The following is an 18,026-nucleotide window of genomic DNA, read 5'->3' on the forward strand; positions in this document are numbered from 1 at the left end:
GAAGTAAATCCAAGATCCTACACTGTCAGAACAGAGGAGAGCCAAATACTGAGGAGGAATCAAATAAGCCTGCTGAAAATGCCAGAGATACTGCAGGAACAGATAAACACAGAGGATTCAGCCTGCACAGAAACAGAGGAATCACCACCCATGCTGGACTGTAGTGGACCAGCAGAGCCAACACAAGCAACTGTTGAGATTCACATGTGTTATCAAAGCACCTGACGGATGGAATCTCCAAAAGGAAAAGAACCACACAGTTAGTTTGTGCTGCTGATGTTGTTTGTTTGTATTTAACTTTAAATTGAAATGAATACTGTATTAATGTCTTGTTGGATGAAACTGCTCAAGGAAAGGGGGTGTAGTGATAGTGCTAGTGATACTTCTGACCACTAGAGGGAGTTGGAGGCTAGTTTGTTGCAGATTGGTTGGATTCAAGATGGATTCCTCCACACAGTCAGGACTTTAGCTAATAAAGTGTAGTTGTTTTAAGAACCCAAGTTGTTTTTTTTTTAAACAATAAAAGAAACATCCCATAAGATTTCTAGACAAAACATCAAGGAGTGTGAGGGGGAGGGGGTCAGAGTAGGAATAAAGAATTGCAGTAAGGGTCACCTGGAATTGTTACTTAAAGGACTGATTGATCTTTCCTCGATGATTCTGAGAATCCAAATCATAAAGCATACAGCGCTCCTGACTCCAATATGTCATTGGGTTTAAGCTCCCTGTGCCATAGCCAAAGTTAATGTTGGTAGGGAGATCTGACCAATAATTGTAAACAAAGTAATTAGTTGGACTGAGCACTTACTAATGACATGTTTGAGGGAATCTGAGAGCTTGTTTAGTCAAGTTGCATTCAAGTGGGTAAAGAAATGTGGAATAATAATTAGACTTTAGGCATGGGAGGAGTTGTGGCAAGTCACATAGACAAACTCTAAAAGAGGGAACCAGTGACATTGGGGGTAAACAATGCAAGTATCATGGAACAGTGGAAATACTCATGGTCTGACTCATTTCATTTGCAAGTTCCCTGATTAACAAACAAATTATGCTTCTCTTATTAGTAGGAGAGCATTACTAGGAAAAGACCAGACTTCCCATGTGGCAGTGAGGACAATGGCTGCTTTCAGGTGACCAGAATACCCCAACGTAAAGCCACCTAAAATACCCAAATGCGGCTGTTGGGAGGCCACCTGAAAGCGGAGAACCCTGACCTGAGGAGTACTTACCCAATCCTCCTCGGGTAGGTGTATTCTCCGCTTCAGAGCGCTCCCCCTAGGTACCTGAAAGCAGGCGGGACTATGGCCACAGGCGACAGGAGCCGGTGTTTGCTCTGCGGCGCCTCTCCCCTCTGCTGACCTTTTAAGTACCAGAACAGCACCTTCAGTGCTGCCACCTGAATGTCACTTTGCACACACGTGCACCCGGCTCCGGAGCCGCGTTCTCCCAGCTATTCCACCTGAAAGCGGCTAATGAGAGAACAGTGTGCTTGTTAGTCAACATGGAGTCATATTCTAGTAATTAGGGTTGTTGCATATTGACTATAATACAGCCCTCTTCATAATGTTTGGGACAAAGATGTTTTTTACTTTGCCCCAGTTTTTAATTGCATGTGAGATGTTTAATTACAAATTTAAGTGAACATTCCAGATTTTATTCAAGGTTATTTGTATGCATTTTGGTTTGACCATGTAGGGATCACAGCAATTTTGTTTTTTTTGTAGTTTCCTTATTTCAGGGCACTATAATGTTTAGTGAAACATGCTGTGATTGTAATTAAAACTAACTAAAATGCTGGAGGGACTCAGCTGGTGTTTTCAACGTCCATAGATGTATTGCTGACATTTGGGCCTGAGCCCTTCTTCAAGGAATAAGCCAGAAGCAGGAAATTTCAGAAAGTCTTAGAATTCAAACAATGTAGGAGGAATCCAGACCAACAAAAGGTGTTAATTTGATTTAATGATGTTCCAAACAATTGATTTAGATAATCCCAAGGTTTGGGTGATTTACTGTTTCATTCTTGTTTTTCAGCCTCATAACTTTGACTTTCATTGGCACAGTTCTGGTCCTCGTGTAGAAAACTTCAGAATCCAAAGGTGATCAAAAGTTAGAAGTTAGAAGAAACCTGCATGAAACATGCCCGAGTACTCACAAACACCTGTAAAGTCAAATGTCCCAAACATGATGCCCTGAAATGAGGGGGCTATGGATAAAAGTGCTGTAATTTCTACATGGTCAAACCAAAATGCATACAAATGCCTTTTGGGTAAAATCTGGAATGTGCACTTAAATTACATGTGAATTGTTTGATTACAATTTAAAACTGTGGTGCACAAGTGCAAATAAAGGTAGAAAGTGTCTTTGTCCCAAATATTATAGTGGGCACTGTATTTCATCCAATGATTAACTGAGAATGTAAAGTAACCTTCCAGGTTTTTCATAACTTTAACTTGGAACGTACTGATGTTTGTTAGGGTAATTTAGAGATCCAAGGTATGTTGTGTATTCAAGGCGGATCTCTATATAAATCCTATCCAATAAAAATGTTCCAAATGATGTCACTTTAAGACTATTTTCCCCACTTAAGGAAGAGAAACTAGTTTAGCATCTATAATTTTAAAACTACCTCAATGGTCATAGACATTCGTGCAACTTGTATTGATTTTGGAGTCTGATCGGAGGTGCTTGTCACATCTGTCAATGGGTTCACGGAAGGTTTCCGATCCTGCTTCACGTTTTGTGTCGACCCCTTGTGAACTTGCAAAATTTCCTAGATTCTGCAAAGGTCCCAGCAAATGGGAAAGCTACAGGTCTACAGAAGAATGGAAGAGGACAGGGGGCAAAATGATAGACCAGGTAATCTGACATTTGATGCAGCAGAACATTTGGGAAATTGTGCAATCAGGCAGTTTAAATGTGGATCAATGAAGGAAAAGTACATGACAATTTAAAGTTGTGGGGATTTAACAAGTAGGTTTTAAAAAAAAAATCAGGAGACTTTGTGCATTTGGATTTGGATTGCACAATGTATGATGGTAAAGGAAGTTGTTTATTAACATAGATACTGGAGTGACTACCATAACTAAGTTGCTTTTTGAACTTGGCGAGGGGTGTCACAGAGCAGTGCAGCTATTTGTAAAGTATGCTAATAATTTGGATGAAGGGGTCAAGTGCATGAAGGCCAAGATGGGGGTGGGGAGGAAGAGATTAAAAAGCAAGTTGAGTGGAAGATTGATTGCCAAGAGATGGCTAGACGAAACATTACTGACACGTAATCAGTAATGGTGTGTGGGTTTCCTTGTTTTCAAGGGGTGAACAGGAATTTGTAATCTACTAAATTTTCAAATCTAATAATTATTTTTATTGAATGGTGTTCCTGGAGCAGAGTTTGCACCAACTTTCCTTTTTGTAGGTTCTCTGCTAGGCCTGTCATTTATCGCTCATTTCTTCTTCTTGCTGCTTGAGATGATGGTATATATTTGTACATTACTGGGATCATGGATGTGTTTCTTTCCACTTTCACTTGTGCTCTAAGTTGGTCTGCAATCAAAAAGTGAGCTGTTATGTTCAAGATGGGTGCCAGAGGTGGACTGGTTATAGCTGTCACCAAGGCTGCATTTATTGTTCACTAATGGCTAACCTGTGACAGTAGCATGATCAGTTTTTTTGGGGGGGAACAAGTTTGCCAGTTAAAGAATTAGAGTAACAATGAGCAAGGAAGATCAAACTCCTTTTGTCTGAAGGATGCTTGATGTCTCAGTCATTTTTTCTAATAACCCAGTGGTTTTCTTAAGGGATTGGACAGGCTAGATGCAGGAAGGTTGTTCCTGATGTTGGGGAAACCAGAACCAAGGGTCATAGTTTAAGGATAAGGCGGAAGTCTTTGGACTGAGATGAGAAAAATGTTCTTGAGCGGTGAATCTGTGGAATTCTTTGGCACAGGAAGTAGTTGAAGCAGGTTCTTTATCTACATTTAAGAGAGTTAGATTTGGCCCTTGTTGCTAAGGGGATCAGGGGGTATGGGGAGAAGGCTGGTACTGGGTACTGAGTAGACGATCAGCCATGATCAAAATGAATGGTGGTGTAGGTTTGATGGGCCAAATGGCCTAATCCTACACATTTTCTGTTTCTTGATCAGTTTTTAAGATCTCTTTAATCAAATCTTTCATGTGTTGAATCCATGGTAATGTGTGGAATTTCAGAAAGGTCTGATGCTGATCATGAAGGAGATGCACAGAATCAGAATTTGTAACGAACAAGTAATGAAATTCAGTGTTTTGCAGAATCCTAGTACAAACATTCATATTATAACCATCTTATAACATTACTATATAAAAAAAATTATAGAGCACAAAAAGTAAGGCAGTGTTTTTGGTTCATTGATTATTCAGGAATTTGATGGCAGTTGGGAAGAAGCTGTCTTTATGCTGCTGAGTGGCTGTTTTAGGGTCCTTTACCTTTTCCCCAATGGTAGCAGAGTAAAAAAGGCATGGCCTGGGTGGTGGGGGTCTTTGAGGATAGAGGCTGCTTTTTAAGACACTACCTCGTGTAGATGTCCTCGATGGAGTGAAGTCTGGTGCCTGTGATGTCGCAGGCTGGATTAACAACCTTCTGGAGTTTATTGTCCTGAGAGTTGGCACCTCCATATCAGGCAGTGATGCAACCAACCAGAATAATCTCCATAGTACATCTGTAGAAGTTTACGAGAGTCTTTGGTGAATTGAGTGTGGGTAACTGATGTCCAGGAGGTTTTGGATGAAGTTCTTTTGGAAGGAATCAACGTTTTTACTTGGAGTAAAACCCATTGTGAAAGTTATTTAAGTTTCAATGCTGAGTTTCTCATGATGAGTATCTTACTTTTCTGGTGACCAAGTAGGACTTGAGGATTGCGTGGTATTTGCAGTGTTGAAATGGACCATTTGGCCGAACAAGTTGAGCTGGTAAAAATAGTTCTTTGCATTCATTTGAATCTTGTCTAGTCCTATTTGAATTCCATTTTCTCTTGTGGTGATGCCTAAAAGTCACAAATGCTATGCATTTCATATCCATAGTTATAAAACATGGAAATAAGCCCTTCAGCCCAACTCATCAATGCTGACTAGTATGACCATCTACACAAATTCTATCTGCCCATATCCTGCTAAACTTTTCCTGTCTGAATGTCTAATAACTGTAATTGCAGCTGCCTCTCCTACCACCTCCAGTAGCTCTATTCATTTTCCCACTCCCCTCGGTGGAAAATCTTGCCCCTCCGATTCTATTAAATCTTCCTACCTCCATTCGGCTTTCCCCATCCCCATACAGCTCCTGGATTAGAGGGAAAAAACCACAGTTCAAACATACCAACCTAATACAAGCTAGTCACAGAATTTCCTAGCTGAAGTTGATTTGTGCTTCCAAACAGGGATCAAAACCTGAAGGTAGGTTTTTGCACAGTTGATTCACACTGAACCCTTAAGTGCAAAATTGACTCCACGTTGAGTTGAATTTTAGTGCCTGCCTGTCTCAGTTCCTCACAAGGGAAGATATCTGATCATCACACCTCAATTTTTTTTCCAGGTACGGGAACGTGCGACGAAGGGGGAGACAAATGCATTTGTGGATCCCCATCCATTAGGTGTAACCATTCCAATGAACCCAGGTTGGACAAATTACTACGATGCTTGTTAGTGCTTGCATATTGGGATTGTGGACAAAATTCCACTTTATCTGAATTTCTTCAGCCATGGTTACTTTCTTTACTATAGAAAAGAGGTAAAACTTGATGAAGTCTTTTATTTAAAACAAACCCAGGTATTCGTATGGTGAGAAATGGAATGGGCTAAATAGAATGGAATATTTGATCATCATATGCATCTAATGGATCATGTGCCACAAAGGTTTGGAGTGGTGAGCAGTGTAAAGGCTGAGAGTTGAGTTGTGGACAAGTAGACTTGTTCTGTTTTGCCTAGAATTTGCATCACTAATTCAGTTCATCGTGCACCTCATGGTGACCGTTCATTTGACTTTATCCACCCTACCACCCCATGGCTTTGGCACCTCTTAAATGCATCCATCTTCTCACTCCCAGGCAGTTCCTCAGGATTGAGGATGACTTCCTTCCACTCCAGTCCTGAAGAGATACATAAGCACAGTACTTTTTTTGAGATGGCTGTTGCTCCCTCAGGCTTGACAGTGACATCTTGATCCAATGACAACGAAGCTCACGATGACGGGAGACATGTTCGATGCCTGCACTTACACAAATTCTAACCAAACAAATGCAGGGACACAGATCACAATCATGCCCACATTCTTCACACTGATCCTTCTTCCCCACAACCCCAATCCCTTTCCTCATTTCCATCACCTTCTAGAGAAACAAGATTCAACTTAATGTCATAGTAATAAAACAGTGTTTTACATGAAATTCCTTTTTGCCTGCTGCAAGGCAGACAGATTTGCCACCGGCAATAATTGCCTAAGTGCCTCTTGTAGTACTTAGTCAGAGAGAAGCAAAAAAAGTATCTTTTTTCCCTCCTCCATCCCGAGTCACCGAGTCCATAGATTCACCTCAAGCGATCCAGCAGCCACAGAGTCCAGTCCCAACAATTGGCAACCTGAACTCCAGATCCAAATCTCTGGCATGGTCAAGGACTCAGCACCTCCTTGCATCCTGGTTCTGATATATGGCACACCTCCAGCAGTCCATAGCCTTGTGCGTATCTCCCGACAGCAGCCCATAGCTTTCACTGGTAATTCACTTCAAGTCGCCTGCTGCATGCACTGGTCCCTCAGCCGCTGTGGTCACTGACCCTGCTGGCCGCTTCTCCCCCTCAGATGGTGGGGTGCCCTGCTCCAGGCCTCTGCTTCCCTGGAGTCTGCAGCCCCCTCATGGCTGCTGCTGACAGGCGCTGCCATCTTGGGTGCGGACCTGCGGTTGTGATACTTCAATTATAGACCCCAGTCAGCTCCCTCAATGGGCCAGTCAGAGCAGAGAGCAGTCAATTGGGTGGCTGGACAGTGCAGGAGCGCTGTATCTCTGCTCCCCATGGGTCCGTGGCAGTGCTGTTGCTACAGCAGCTCTGACAGTGGCACCATTAATTAATTAATCAATCCAAATACAATTGTTGATATTGGTTTTTCCAAAAATTCTCTGGACCTGAGAAGCTATTAAATAAATGTTTTTCCTTGGACTGCTTTCCTCAATCTCCCCATTCTTTCTCTTTAGTGTCCTCGGCCTCTCTAATTCACCTCCCTCACTCTGGCTTCCCCCCACCCCCACTCTTCAGATGCTGGCTGCCTGTTCTCTACCAGAGTGAGGCCACCCCAATTGCTGGAAAACAATTCTTCAGGGCTCCAATCCCCCACTCACTCACCATCCCTATCTAGCAGTTGTGCTGCTCAGTGTAGACGTTAAGCCTGTGGATAATCTTCGGATACCTGATCCATGATGTTGGATTCTCGTCTGAGTACTAGGTGGATAGGTGGCCAATCCTAGCACCTGATTTCCCAGCAATGGTATAGAATCCAAGTCCCTTCTCATGACTGCACTGCCAGTCAGCACTTAATTGCCACTCTGAGACAGGAGTTTTTCCTAAATTCCCTATGGAATACATTATTCGTTAAGACCACTACTCCCATCATAATCTTGCCTAAGGGGGCCATTCTTTCTCTATATTTATGACCTCTAAAGCTTTGTCATCTCGGCACTGCCTTCTATTGCTCTTTTTTGTAATGGTGCACATGCATGTTGTTGCAGGATTTTGTACATTTAACACCCTTTTTCCAATTCATTCCTCTGGACTTACTTTCTCATGATCTTTAAGCCTCCTGTGTTTCAAGATACTGTAAACCTTTAACCTTTTAGTGATTTGTAAATCAATATATGGCTCTGAGCAATATACTATCGAAACAAACTGCTGGACTAAATCTGTGGACTGAAGTCTGTATGTGGTTAGACATGGGGAAGAGAATATTCGGAGAGCTGATAAGTAGAAATTGATAATAAATTCACACTTTTAATAGACCGCATCTGTGACTTGCTTGATATGGTAAAATGCGGCTTTGTGGATATTCTACTTCCAGCAATTTGGTTCATTCCCAGATCTGATATTCCCAAAGTGTTTTCCTTTCTCTATAATTGTTCCAAGAACAAGAAAGCTGCCTGGGTCATAAAATGTTTATTTAAACAAAAACCTGCCAAAGTCCACAACCTTTGGTAAGCTCTTTCTCCTCTGATAAAAAATCTCTTTAGACTAAAATACAAAATCAGATTATTATTTCAGTGATATTAAACTGAAGAGCTTTCCCCTTAGAAGGACATTTAAAAAAAAATGTTTCTACTGAAACAGATAATCTGAACGTTATTTGTATTGCCTTTTGTATACATTTAAACAAAACTGGCATCTGTTTTCAACAATGCAACATTAACTACATCCAACGGCTATAGAACTTACTGAGATGAGAGAATGACATGAGATGCTAGATAGACATCTGAACGTTGGATGTTTGGGTACTTGTGGGCCTGTTTCTGGGGGAAAGCTCAGGACATGCATTCTCCCTTGTCCTCCCAGCCTTGCCACTTGTCTTTGGGAACAGTGGGGGTGGAAAGACAAATGTGGCTCAATTTCTTTTGGGCTATTTCTCACCAAGCCTCAGGCCTTGCATGACACAAGTTGGATGTTAAATTTAAGTTTTGAGAAGAGCCCACATGAAATTAATCCAGAGCTGGCTTCAACCCCAATTCAATGTGTTTGTAGGTTTGGGGGTGAATGGGGAATCAAATTGAATTCTATGCACTTGCACTAACAAGTTTTCATTTCTCTAGAAGTCAGGAATCCATTTAAGTGTGCAATTAACAACCGGAAGAAAATAATCCTAATTGTGCTCACAGTACTCACTGTTGTAGCGATTGTTGCCATTGGGGCTTATTTTGGTAAGCTGATTTCCTTGTTTTCACAAAATAGTTCTGTAAAGTTCCTCCTCTGTCTTTTGTTGACAATTCTGGCTTGCTGTCCAGCATTGCTTCCTTTCATTCCTCACGAATAAATCGGACCCTCCACAGTCTGATGACGTGAGATACGCCCTTCCCTGCAGCTCATTGAGTGGGTTGCAAACCTACAACATTTCCCTAGACTGAAAAAGGGGTTGGCATGGCAAGTTGATGTAAAGTTGGAAAGGGGCATGATTCTGAGTGGGTTATATAAAAAAAAAACCATGATGATTGGAGTTGGAAAATGATAAAAATAAACAATTCTTTAAAGTCTGAAATAGAAAAATTGGGAAGTTTTAAATTGGGTCCTTGCTGAACAACATTCGCTCACCTTGGAGCATAAACATTCATCTTTAAAAATATTTACTTAGTTACTTGGAGGATGTAATTTATTCCCTGCCTCAAGCTTTTGTGGAGGTGGAATTTAGTAATTTCCCTGCCCTTTGTGTAAGGTTATTGCCTTGCAGTTTGAATGGTCTAACCTAAGAATGTTCCTACCCGTGCTATGTCCTGTCCCATCCCAGGAATGAACTCCTCTACTTTATTGTTGGTCATCTCACACTCAGCATTTGCCCCAGGAATCTGATCTGATTGCTTAAAGCAGCCATTCTCAAACTTTTTTGGCTATGCCCCCCAGGACTGCTCAAAGTTTATGGGCTCCCTTTCCTGTGAAAGGGTCAAGTTTTGGTTTCTTCCATATTTCCCTCCTACTGGCTACAGGGAAAAAAACTAAAATATTTGTATTACATGAGGTGAAAAGAAAGCAAGGCTTTTATTTAAATGTGCTGTGGCCCCCTGGGAGGCCTTGGGGCACCTGTTGCATATGGCTGGTTTAAATGAAAGATTGAATGTTTTTTATTTGAATCTGGAAATGTTAAAGTTTACCCCAATCTGGATGATTTTTGAAAAACCCCCTGGTGATGGGTAGTGGTTATAATTAGTTTTGTTCCTGATGCCTGGTTGATCTGTTCCCTTCACTTGAACAAATAAAATTCAAGTTTATTGTCATGTACAAAAGTGCAGGGTACAGATGCAATGAAAGTCTTTCTGCACCTTCCCAGGTACATGGAACACACAGCACATAGAATTTAAAAGACAAGAAAAGGAATAATTTCAAATGATTGCAGTGTTAATAAAAATGTTGGTTTTTTTGCCTTGAAGTAGTGCAATGGTGAGATTTGTGGGGAGCTTTGAGAGCCTGACAGTTGTTAGAAAGAAAATATTCTTGAACCTAGAAGTGCCAGACTTCAAGCTGAAGCAGGAAGAAGACACCACAATTAGGATGATGGAAGTCTTTTGATTTTTCCCTTGAGGCAGTACTTTACATGGATGTCTTCAATTGAGGGAGGGCTGTTTGCCCTGCTCTGCTGTGTTCCTCGGCACTGGAGCTACCAAACTAGGCCATGATGCAACCAATCAGTGTACAGGTCTAAAATTTTAATGTCTTGTAGAATCTCCTTAGAAAGTAGAGGCATCGATTTGCCTTTTTCACATTTGCTTCTTGCTGGTGACAAGAGGCATCCTTCAATAAGTGGATGCTAGGAGTCTGGTGTTATTAACCCTCTCTTCTGCTGTCCCATCAATGAAGACAGGTCCACCTCCTTCTCTAAAGTTTGCAATTCCTTGCTCTTGCTGATGGTGAGAGCAAGATTGTTCTGGGACCAGAAACGTATTCTCAATCTCCATCCTATATTCTGGCTCACCATTTCCTGTTGTGAGATGGTGTCAGTGAACGTATAGATTTTTGTTGGAGCTGAACTTGGCTCCACAGCCTGCTTGTTCCAGTGAGAGTTGAAAAACCAGTTTTGGAATGTAGGAATTTTGGTTAACCTTCCCAGTCTAACAAAGCCAGAGATGGTGATGCACAACTGCAGATGGTGTAAAGTTGAACAAGCAACGAGGCTGGAGGAACTTGGTCAGGCAGCATCCATAGAGACAAATGGTCAGTCAACATTTTGTCAAGATCCTTTGAGTCTTGATAAAGTGTCCCAACTAGAAACATGGACTATCTTTTTCCCTATATGCTTCTTACACTGGTTCTTTCAGCCTCATTTCTTTTTGCTCAGAGCCAGAGATAGAGTTGGGCTTCTGAGAATAATTGAAGTAAAGATGGCAGGTAATGACTAGGATTCTGGTGCTTTCTCTTTATGGGATGCTGTGATATCACAATGAGGAATCACTGCTTGTTATTGGATCTTTAGTTGTATTTAGGGAAACATTGCCTCAGCATGTATTTTGGAGCCATCTAACCAGTGACACCACACAACCTAGAGTTAAGACCACTTCCAACCCAGATGCACCCCTTAATCTTCTACCCACCCCACCCCCCCCCACATCAGGAAGGATTCACGAATGGGAGATCATGTACCACCAAATTCAAGAAAGTTTCTTTCCTGCTGTTATCTGACTTTTGATTGAACCTCAATAGTAAAATTAGATTACCTTGGTGGAATCTCAACTGAACTCTGTAATTCTACCCTTCAGTGTAGATGAAGATGAATTTGACTACTTGCAAAACAAACTTTTATGATTGCATCGTGGTATATGTGACAATAAAGCTAGGCTTATGTTGATTTCTAACCATAATCTTTTGCCTTTGCAGTGAAGTACGCCATAGACACATTCTATTTCTTCTGTCCCAACACGTTTAAGCTCATTCCTCTTGATTTGCAATGCAATGGGGTCATAGACTGTTCAAAAGGTGAAGATGAGGCTGGCTGTGTGTTAAATGTCACCTTCCAAAGAGAATTTCCAGGTAGGCAAACAATGGCCTTCTGTATGCTATTGTCAGTGATCAGCCATGGTGAATGACCTAATGTATGGTGCTTTTGTTCTCTGTAGTGCGGATTTATGGAAGCAAGTCTATTCTGCAAGTGAAAGATTCGGAAACCCAAAAATGGAAAAGTGTGTGTTATGATAATTGGCAATCTAATCTTGCACAAGTAGCATGCAACCAGCTAGCCTACACAAGGTACTGAGACAACTTCACAATAAAGTTTTCATTCCAATCTTTTTTGGATGAGATGTTAAGCTATGAAAATTGACCCACTTAGTGGGTCAGGCTGCATCTGTGGGAAGAGAGTATTAACATTTTTTTAATCAAAGACCCTTCAGGTATTCTCGTGAACTGATTTCCTCTGCCTTCTCAATAGAGTAGCATGCTTTTAGAAAGATAATGGAGGTGCAACGAGACTTGGGGTTTGTGTATGAGATCATAAAAATACAATTGACAGATGCTAAATGATGGTCAAAGAACACAAGTGGTTTCTCCGAGAGAAGTGGAGTACCAAGTGATGCTGCAGCTACACAAAGCCTGGATAGAATACTTCTGGGAACTGCTTTGGCCTTGAAGAGAGTGTAGATCCAATTTATCATTAAACCTTCTGGGTTTAATTATAAGAAAAACCTATAGAACAAGGGTTATAACCCATGTAAGTGATTTGAACAAAGTTTCCAAGATGTTGATGATTATTGGAGTATTGAAGGGAAGCAGTTTTTGCTAAAATGGTGTGAAAGATTAAGTTTGGAAATTGGAGTTAATTTCCACCTTCATATCTGAAAGAATTAAATGACAATTTAATTTAATGCAGAACTAAACTTAAATCTTAAATTGTCAATTTAAATATAATGAAAAAATGGTATAAAAGGTAAAATCAGTTGCTGAATGACAACTGGTTCAAAGATGTTTTGAAAGGTCAGAGTAGAATAAGGCCCTGTTGAGCACTACAAAGTCAGGCCATTGGTGAAATAGTGATCCATGGACTGCATTGGGAATACTGGTGGGCAGCTTGAACACACAGGCAGGTAGTGTCCAGCACATTGTAGGGAAACAAATAACACTTCTGGCCTTGCAGTCCAAAGTTTGTGTACAAATGAAATTGCCAAGCAGTTTCCCTCTTTCATCCCCAGGGACAAGCCTTGGCACCATATTGTGGGCTAGGCACTAGTAACCATTTCTGAAGCTGGGAATTAAACAATTGAACTGGAAGAGGCTGGACCAATGGAGACAGAAATTGGCCCTCTGTCCTTTGATATTTAAACAGCCACAACTAGTCTTCAGCATAAAGCTGTACTGTTGCTGAATCTAGTTAAGCTGTTAAATCACATCTGGGATTCTTCGCTGAACGACACCCCCATTTTCAAAGATTCTATTCTTTAACTAGTATTGTTTTTTTTTCCTCCCCCCCCCCCCCCAGGGAACCCAAAAGTACCCCAGTGTCAATAGACTCCTGGCCCACATACAAGATAATAAATGCCAACAAAGTTACAAATCCTAATTCCATTGAAAATGTGTTAACAGAAGGGTAAGTAGCATCTGGCGGCCTGTCGTCTTGTAATTGATGCTCAATAACCTGCATCGATTTCATTGTGGGATATGGGACTGTAGAACTCAGCAACAAATATGACTGATTTTCTTTTGCTTTTGTTTTGGATTAGGGCTCCAATTTTGCTTTCCATGTGGTGTTTTCTTGCAAGTGTTTGTGGTGACTCTGCACCCAATGTACCTTGTGGTTCTACAAAGTCTGGAAATGACTAATTTGTTGTTCAAATGCAGGAGGGACTATTTGGTAGAGTTGAGGGTGCACTTTGCTAGGTCTGGGTGGGGAGCCCTGTATAGGTCACTATCAATTCTCATTTCCTTGAATATGGCAGAAATTAGACGGGTTCTTCAAGGAATTGACAATCTGCCGGAAAACTATCTGTACATTTTTGAAGGGCAAATGCATAATGTTGTAGCTTTCAGTCATGAAGATAGCATTGAGAAAAAAATTAGGGTTAGGGAAATGTCCTTTCAGGTAACACAACACTACTATAGCAGTGTAATGTTGACTCAATGCTGCTTAAGCATTCCACTGATTTAGGGTTGATTTTAATCATACTGGATTTTTAAAGAGGACTTGGGAGAAATTTACTGGAATGGCAAGGGATTAGGGGTTTTGGACATGTTTAGGGTGGAGACCTAGGATAGCAAGAGGCCCCATCCAGGGGCCTAGGTTCAATCGTGACCTCCATTGCTGTCTCTGTCGAGTTTGCTTGTTTTCCCTGTGACTCTGTTTCTGCTGGGTGCTTGGGTTTATTCCCACATCCCACAAAAGTACAGTTGGTAGGTTAATTTGCCACTAACTTATCCCAAGTGCGTTCATGAGTCGGTAGAATCTGGGTAGTATACAATGTGGAGAATTAAAATGGAGCTACTGCAAATGGGTGCTTGATGGCCAACATGGTGGCCATGTCTATTTTTGTGCCCTGACTTGAAGCGCAGAAGAGCGAGAGGACAGAACAGGTGTGTATAAGATCATGGCCAGTCCAGATGCTGTATACCAGGAAGGTTCCGATTTCAAGGTCAGAGATTTAAAGGAATCAGGGAAGGTTCCGATTTCAAGGTCAGAGATTTAAAGGAATCAGGGAAGGTTCCGATTTCAAGGTCAGAGATTTAAAGGAAACAGGGAAGGTTCCGATTTCAAGGTCAGAGATTTAAAGGAATCCGGGAAGGTTCCGATTTCAAGGTCAGAGATTTAAAGGAATCAGGGAAGGTTCCGATTTCAAGGTCAGAGATTTAAAGGAAACAGGGAAGGTTCCGATGTCAAGGTCAGAGATTTAAAGGAAACAGGGAAGGTTCCGATGTCAAGGTCAGAGATTTAAAGGAAACAGGGAAGGTTCCGATGTCAAGGTCAGAGATTTAAAGGAAACAGGGAAGGTTCCGATGTCAAGGTCAGAGATTTAAAGGAAACAGGGAAGGTTCCGATGTCAAGGTCAGAGATTTAAAGGAAACAGGGAAGGTTCCGATGTCAAGGTCAGAGATTTAAAGGAAACAGGGAAGGTTCCGATGTCAAGGTCAGAGATTTAAAGGAAACAGGGAAGGTTCCGATGTCAAGGTCAGAGATTTAAAGGAAACAGGGAAGGTTCCGATGTCAAGGTCAGAGATTTAAAGGAAACAGGGAAGGTTCCGATGTCAAGGTCAGAGATTTAAAGGAAACAGGGAAGGTTCCGATGTCAAGGTCAGAGATTTAAAGGAAACAGGGAAGGTTCCGATGTCAAGGTCAGAGATTTAAAGGAAACAGGGAAGGTTCCGATGTCAAGGTCAGAGATTTAAAGGAAACAGGGAAGGTTCCGATGTCAAGGTCAGAGATTTAAAGGAAACAGGGAAGGTTCCGATGTCAAGGTCAGAGATTTAAAGGAAACAGGGAAGGTTCCGATTTCAAGGTCAGATTTAAAGGAATCAGGGAAGGTTCCGATTTCAAGGTCAGATTTAAAGGAATCAGGGAAGGTTCCGATTTCAAGGTCAGAGATTTAAAGGAATCAGGGAAGGTTCCGATTTCAAGGTCATAGATTTAAAGGAATCAGGGAAGGTTCCAATTTCAAGGTCAGAGATTTAAAGGAATCAGGGAAGGTTCTGATTTCAAGGTCAGAGATTTAAACCAAAGGGCATAGATGCAAGAGGATGTTGATTATTTTTTTATTTGGTGGTGATCCAAAACTTGCTCTTGTCAGCTAGAAATTGGAGAGTCAGTGGGGCACAGGGAAAGAGCCAGGGAATGGAATAACATGTGCTCATGCTTGTACCTGTGGAAACAAGTAAAGTAAAACCCCCTGGTATGCAGGACTTGTGGCGATTGTTAGATGCCAGATAAGTCAATTTTCTGATTGCTTGAGATTGCTTGTTATCATTGGTAAACTAACAGCTAGAACTGTCAATTTTAAAACTTTTGTACTTTTATTTATTTTCTCTGCTGACTGCTTGAATTCTGGATAGCAGGTTTTACTGTACTTGGTTCCATTTCATTGCCTGTGGATTTGTAATTACATGATTAACTAGTGTGAAGTAGATTTGGTCTATTTGCATCATTTACAAATTTTTCAAAATAAAAAATGCAAATGTCTGTTTTTAAAATATTCTTCTTCCACTTGTGTAGCAGAAAATGTATTATTTTCCAGATTAAAATTGCAGCCTGAATGCAATGTCTAATCTCTGCATAATTTTGTACATCATTCCAGCAGGAGTTTTGTTGTTCTTGAAGTTGCCCACTTGTTCCATTTTTGGACTGGGGTCATATTTCCATTAAAGTGAGAAAGCATAGCAAGTTTCATGATGTAACTGAGGCCATTCAATGCATTGTACTAGTTGAAGGAGTTATTTCTTCCAAATGCACCTCCCAGTACTTGATCTACAGCCCTCCAGGTTGTGGTTCTCTAATTAATTTTTCAATGTAGTGAAGGGTTCTGCCCCATTCCCTCTGACTGGGAAAATGTCGATTTCTCCAATCCTTCTACCAGTTATTTAATGGTTTTGGCTCACTGCAGGTGAGAAAAGACTGACTGTTGATGCCGCTCATAATTTTATAAACCTCCTCCCTCAGACTCCAAAACTGTGGAGGAAAAGCCTCAGGCCTATCCAGCCTTTCTTTATAATTTAAGCCCACCAGTCCTGGCAATATTCTCATGAATCCTTTCTGTACCTTTTTCATTTTGAATTATGCCTTTCCTACAGCTGGGTGACCAGAAGTGTGCACATGTGAGAGATTTGGGGAGAGGGGAGCAGATTTTATCTGACTCTGTTCTGCAAGACTTTTTAAAGTCAAAATGGTGAAATGCTGGAAATTCCTTTTTTTTTTCTTGGATGTCTTCTGTGGATGAAGAAAATTTCTGATTAATAAACCTTTCCCTGGGAGAAAACGACTCATTGGGTCTGCAATAGCTTTTTCGAGTAAACCAGTTGATCTTACATTCACACTGAATTTTTCTTGAAATAATGATCAATTTCCCTTTAGAAAGCTTCTCCCTTGAGTAATGCATTTCCAACATGAGTTTCTCTTTTCAGCATGTTAAATCTGTACTTTTCAAATTTATTGTTAAAACCCATGATTTAAACACTACATACTTTTCCTGAAACACTGAAGTCTGCAGATGTTGTGATTGTAATAAAAACACAGTAAATACTGGAGACATTCAGGTGGACTTGCAGCATTAATTGGAGGTAAAGATATATTACATTCATTTCAGGCCTGAGGCCTTCAAGGTCTAAGCCAGTGATCCCCAATCTCTAGGCATGGAATCCTTGCGGGGTGGGGGGGGGGGGGGTGTGGTGGTGGTGGGTTTGCATGGTGGCGATGGACAAATGCCTCCTTCTCTGAAGCCAAATACATGGCGGCCACCAAGATCAGCTTTTGGGAGAGATTGGCCACCCCTGCCATAGGCACTATTTTCAAAAATTAAAATCGACCCCCTTGGACTGTCCCACTTTGGAGACCCCTGGTCTAAGCAAAAACCAGGCAGGTGTCTGAATAAAGACTGGGAGAGAACGGAGAAGAATGGGAGGGGGAGGAGTCCAACCAACAGACAGTGTTAATTGGATACAAGAGGAAAGGTGAGAATTGATTTTGACTCTGAAAGGAGACAAAGGGGAAATGGAAGAAAGAAAACACTAAAGGAAAGGAGATGGGGATATGTATGTATATCTCTTTACCTTCAGTGGATAGTGTGAGACTGGCTGAGTTCCTCCAACATTTACTCTTTCTGCTAGTTATTTTTCTCACCAGTTCCAAACACCAAGGTAGAGAAGTTGGTGTGAAAGCCCATCGCCTTGTCCATTAATGTCTTAAGATATTGAACCATTTTGATCTATTGTAAAGTGCTCCTTGTTTTAAAGCTATGCGGCTGCAATGTTTCAATATCTTCATGGTTTGACATTGAGTCAACCTTGAATCAAAAAGATGAAAGCAAGATAACATTAACTTTTCTGTTCACTCTTCAGGACTTGTAATTCAAGACTGATTGTGTCCCTTGTCTGTGCACGTGAGTTAATTATTTACCTAAACTTTGACTAAGTAAATGACTTCATGGTAAACTGCATTTTTATTTTCGTATTCAGTGAAGCAATAAATTTTATTGGATGGGCCAGAGGAAATTACCTGAGAGACTAAGTTCTATTTAATTTGCCTGCTGGCAGTTGTCTGACAAGAATGAATGATTAATCTAATCCAGGTTCTGGCATTGAGTTCTTGAATGGTTCGAATTGCTGATTGGATTTTGGAATGATGGGCAGATCCATTTA

General features: G+C 41.1%; 1 protein-coding gene across 6 annotated transcripts in view; it reads left to right on the forward strand.

Annotated features, from left to right (window-relative positions):
• LOC138741154 (transmembrane protease serine 4-like) overlaps positions 1–18,026 on the forward strand; it is a 55,035-nt gene that overhangs the window by 23,856 nt on the left and 13,153 nt on the right. For 3 of the 6 annotated variants that reach the window (XM_069894787.1, XM_069894791.1, XM_069894785.1), the window contains exons 2-7: positions 5,560–5,641; positions 8,810–8,917; positions 11,577–11,729; positions 11,816–11,945; positions 13,171–13,278; positions 17,727–17,767. In XM_069894787.1, the coding sequence (XP_069750888.1) occupies positions 5,560–5,641; positions 8,810–8,917; positions 11,577–11,729; positions 11,816–11,945; positions 13,171–13,278; positions 17,727–17,767 (622 nt within the window). Of the gene's footprint in view, positions 1–2,031; positions 2,097–5,559; positions 5,642–8,809; positions 8,918–11,576; positions 11,730–11,815; positions 11,946–13,170; positions 13,279–17,726; positions 17,768–18,026 lie in introns of all 6 variants that reach the window. The other 3 variants (XM_069894789.1, XM_069894790.1, XM_069894788.1) reach the window with 2 other exon arrangements.

Source organism: Narcine bancroftii, chromosome 8 (assembly GCF_036971445.1).
Source record: "Narcine bancroftii isolate sNarBan1 chromosome 8, sNarBan1.hap1, whole genome shotgun sequence".
NCBI classification, from domain to species: Eukaryota; Metazoa; Chordata; class Chondrichthyes; order Torpediniformes; family Narcinidae; genus Narcine; species Narcine bancroftii.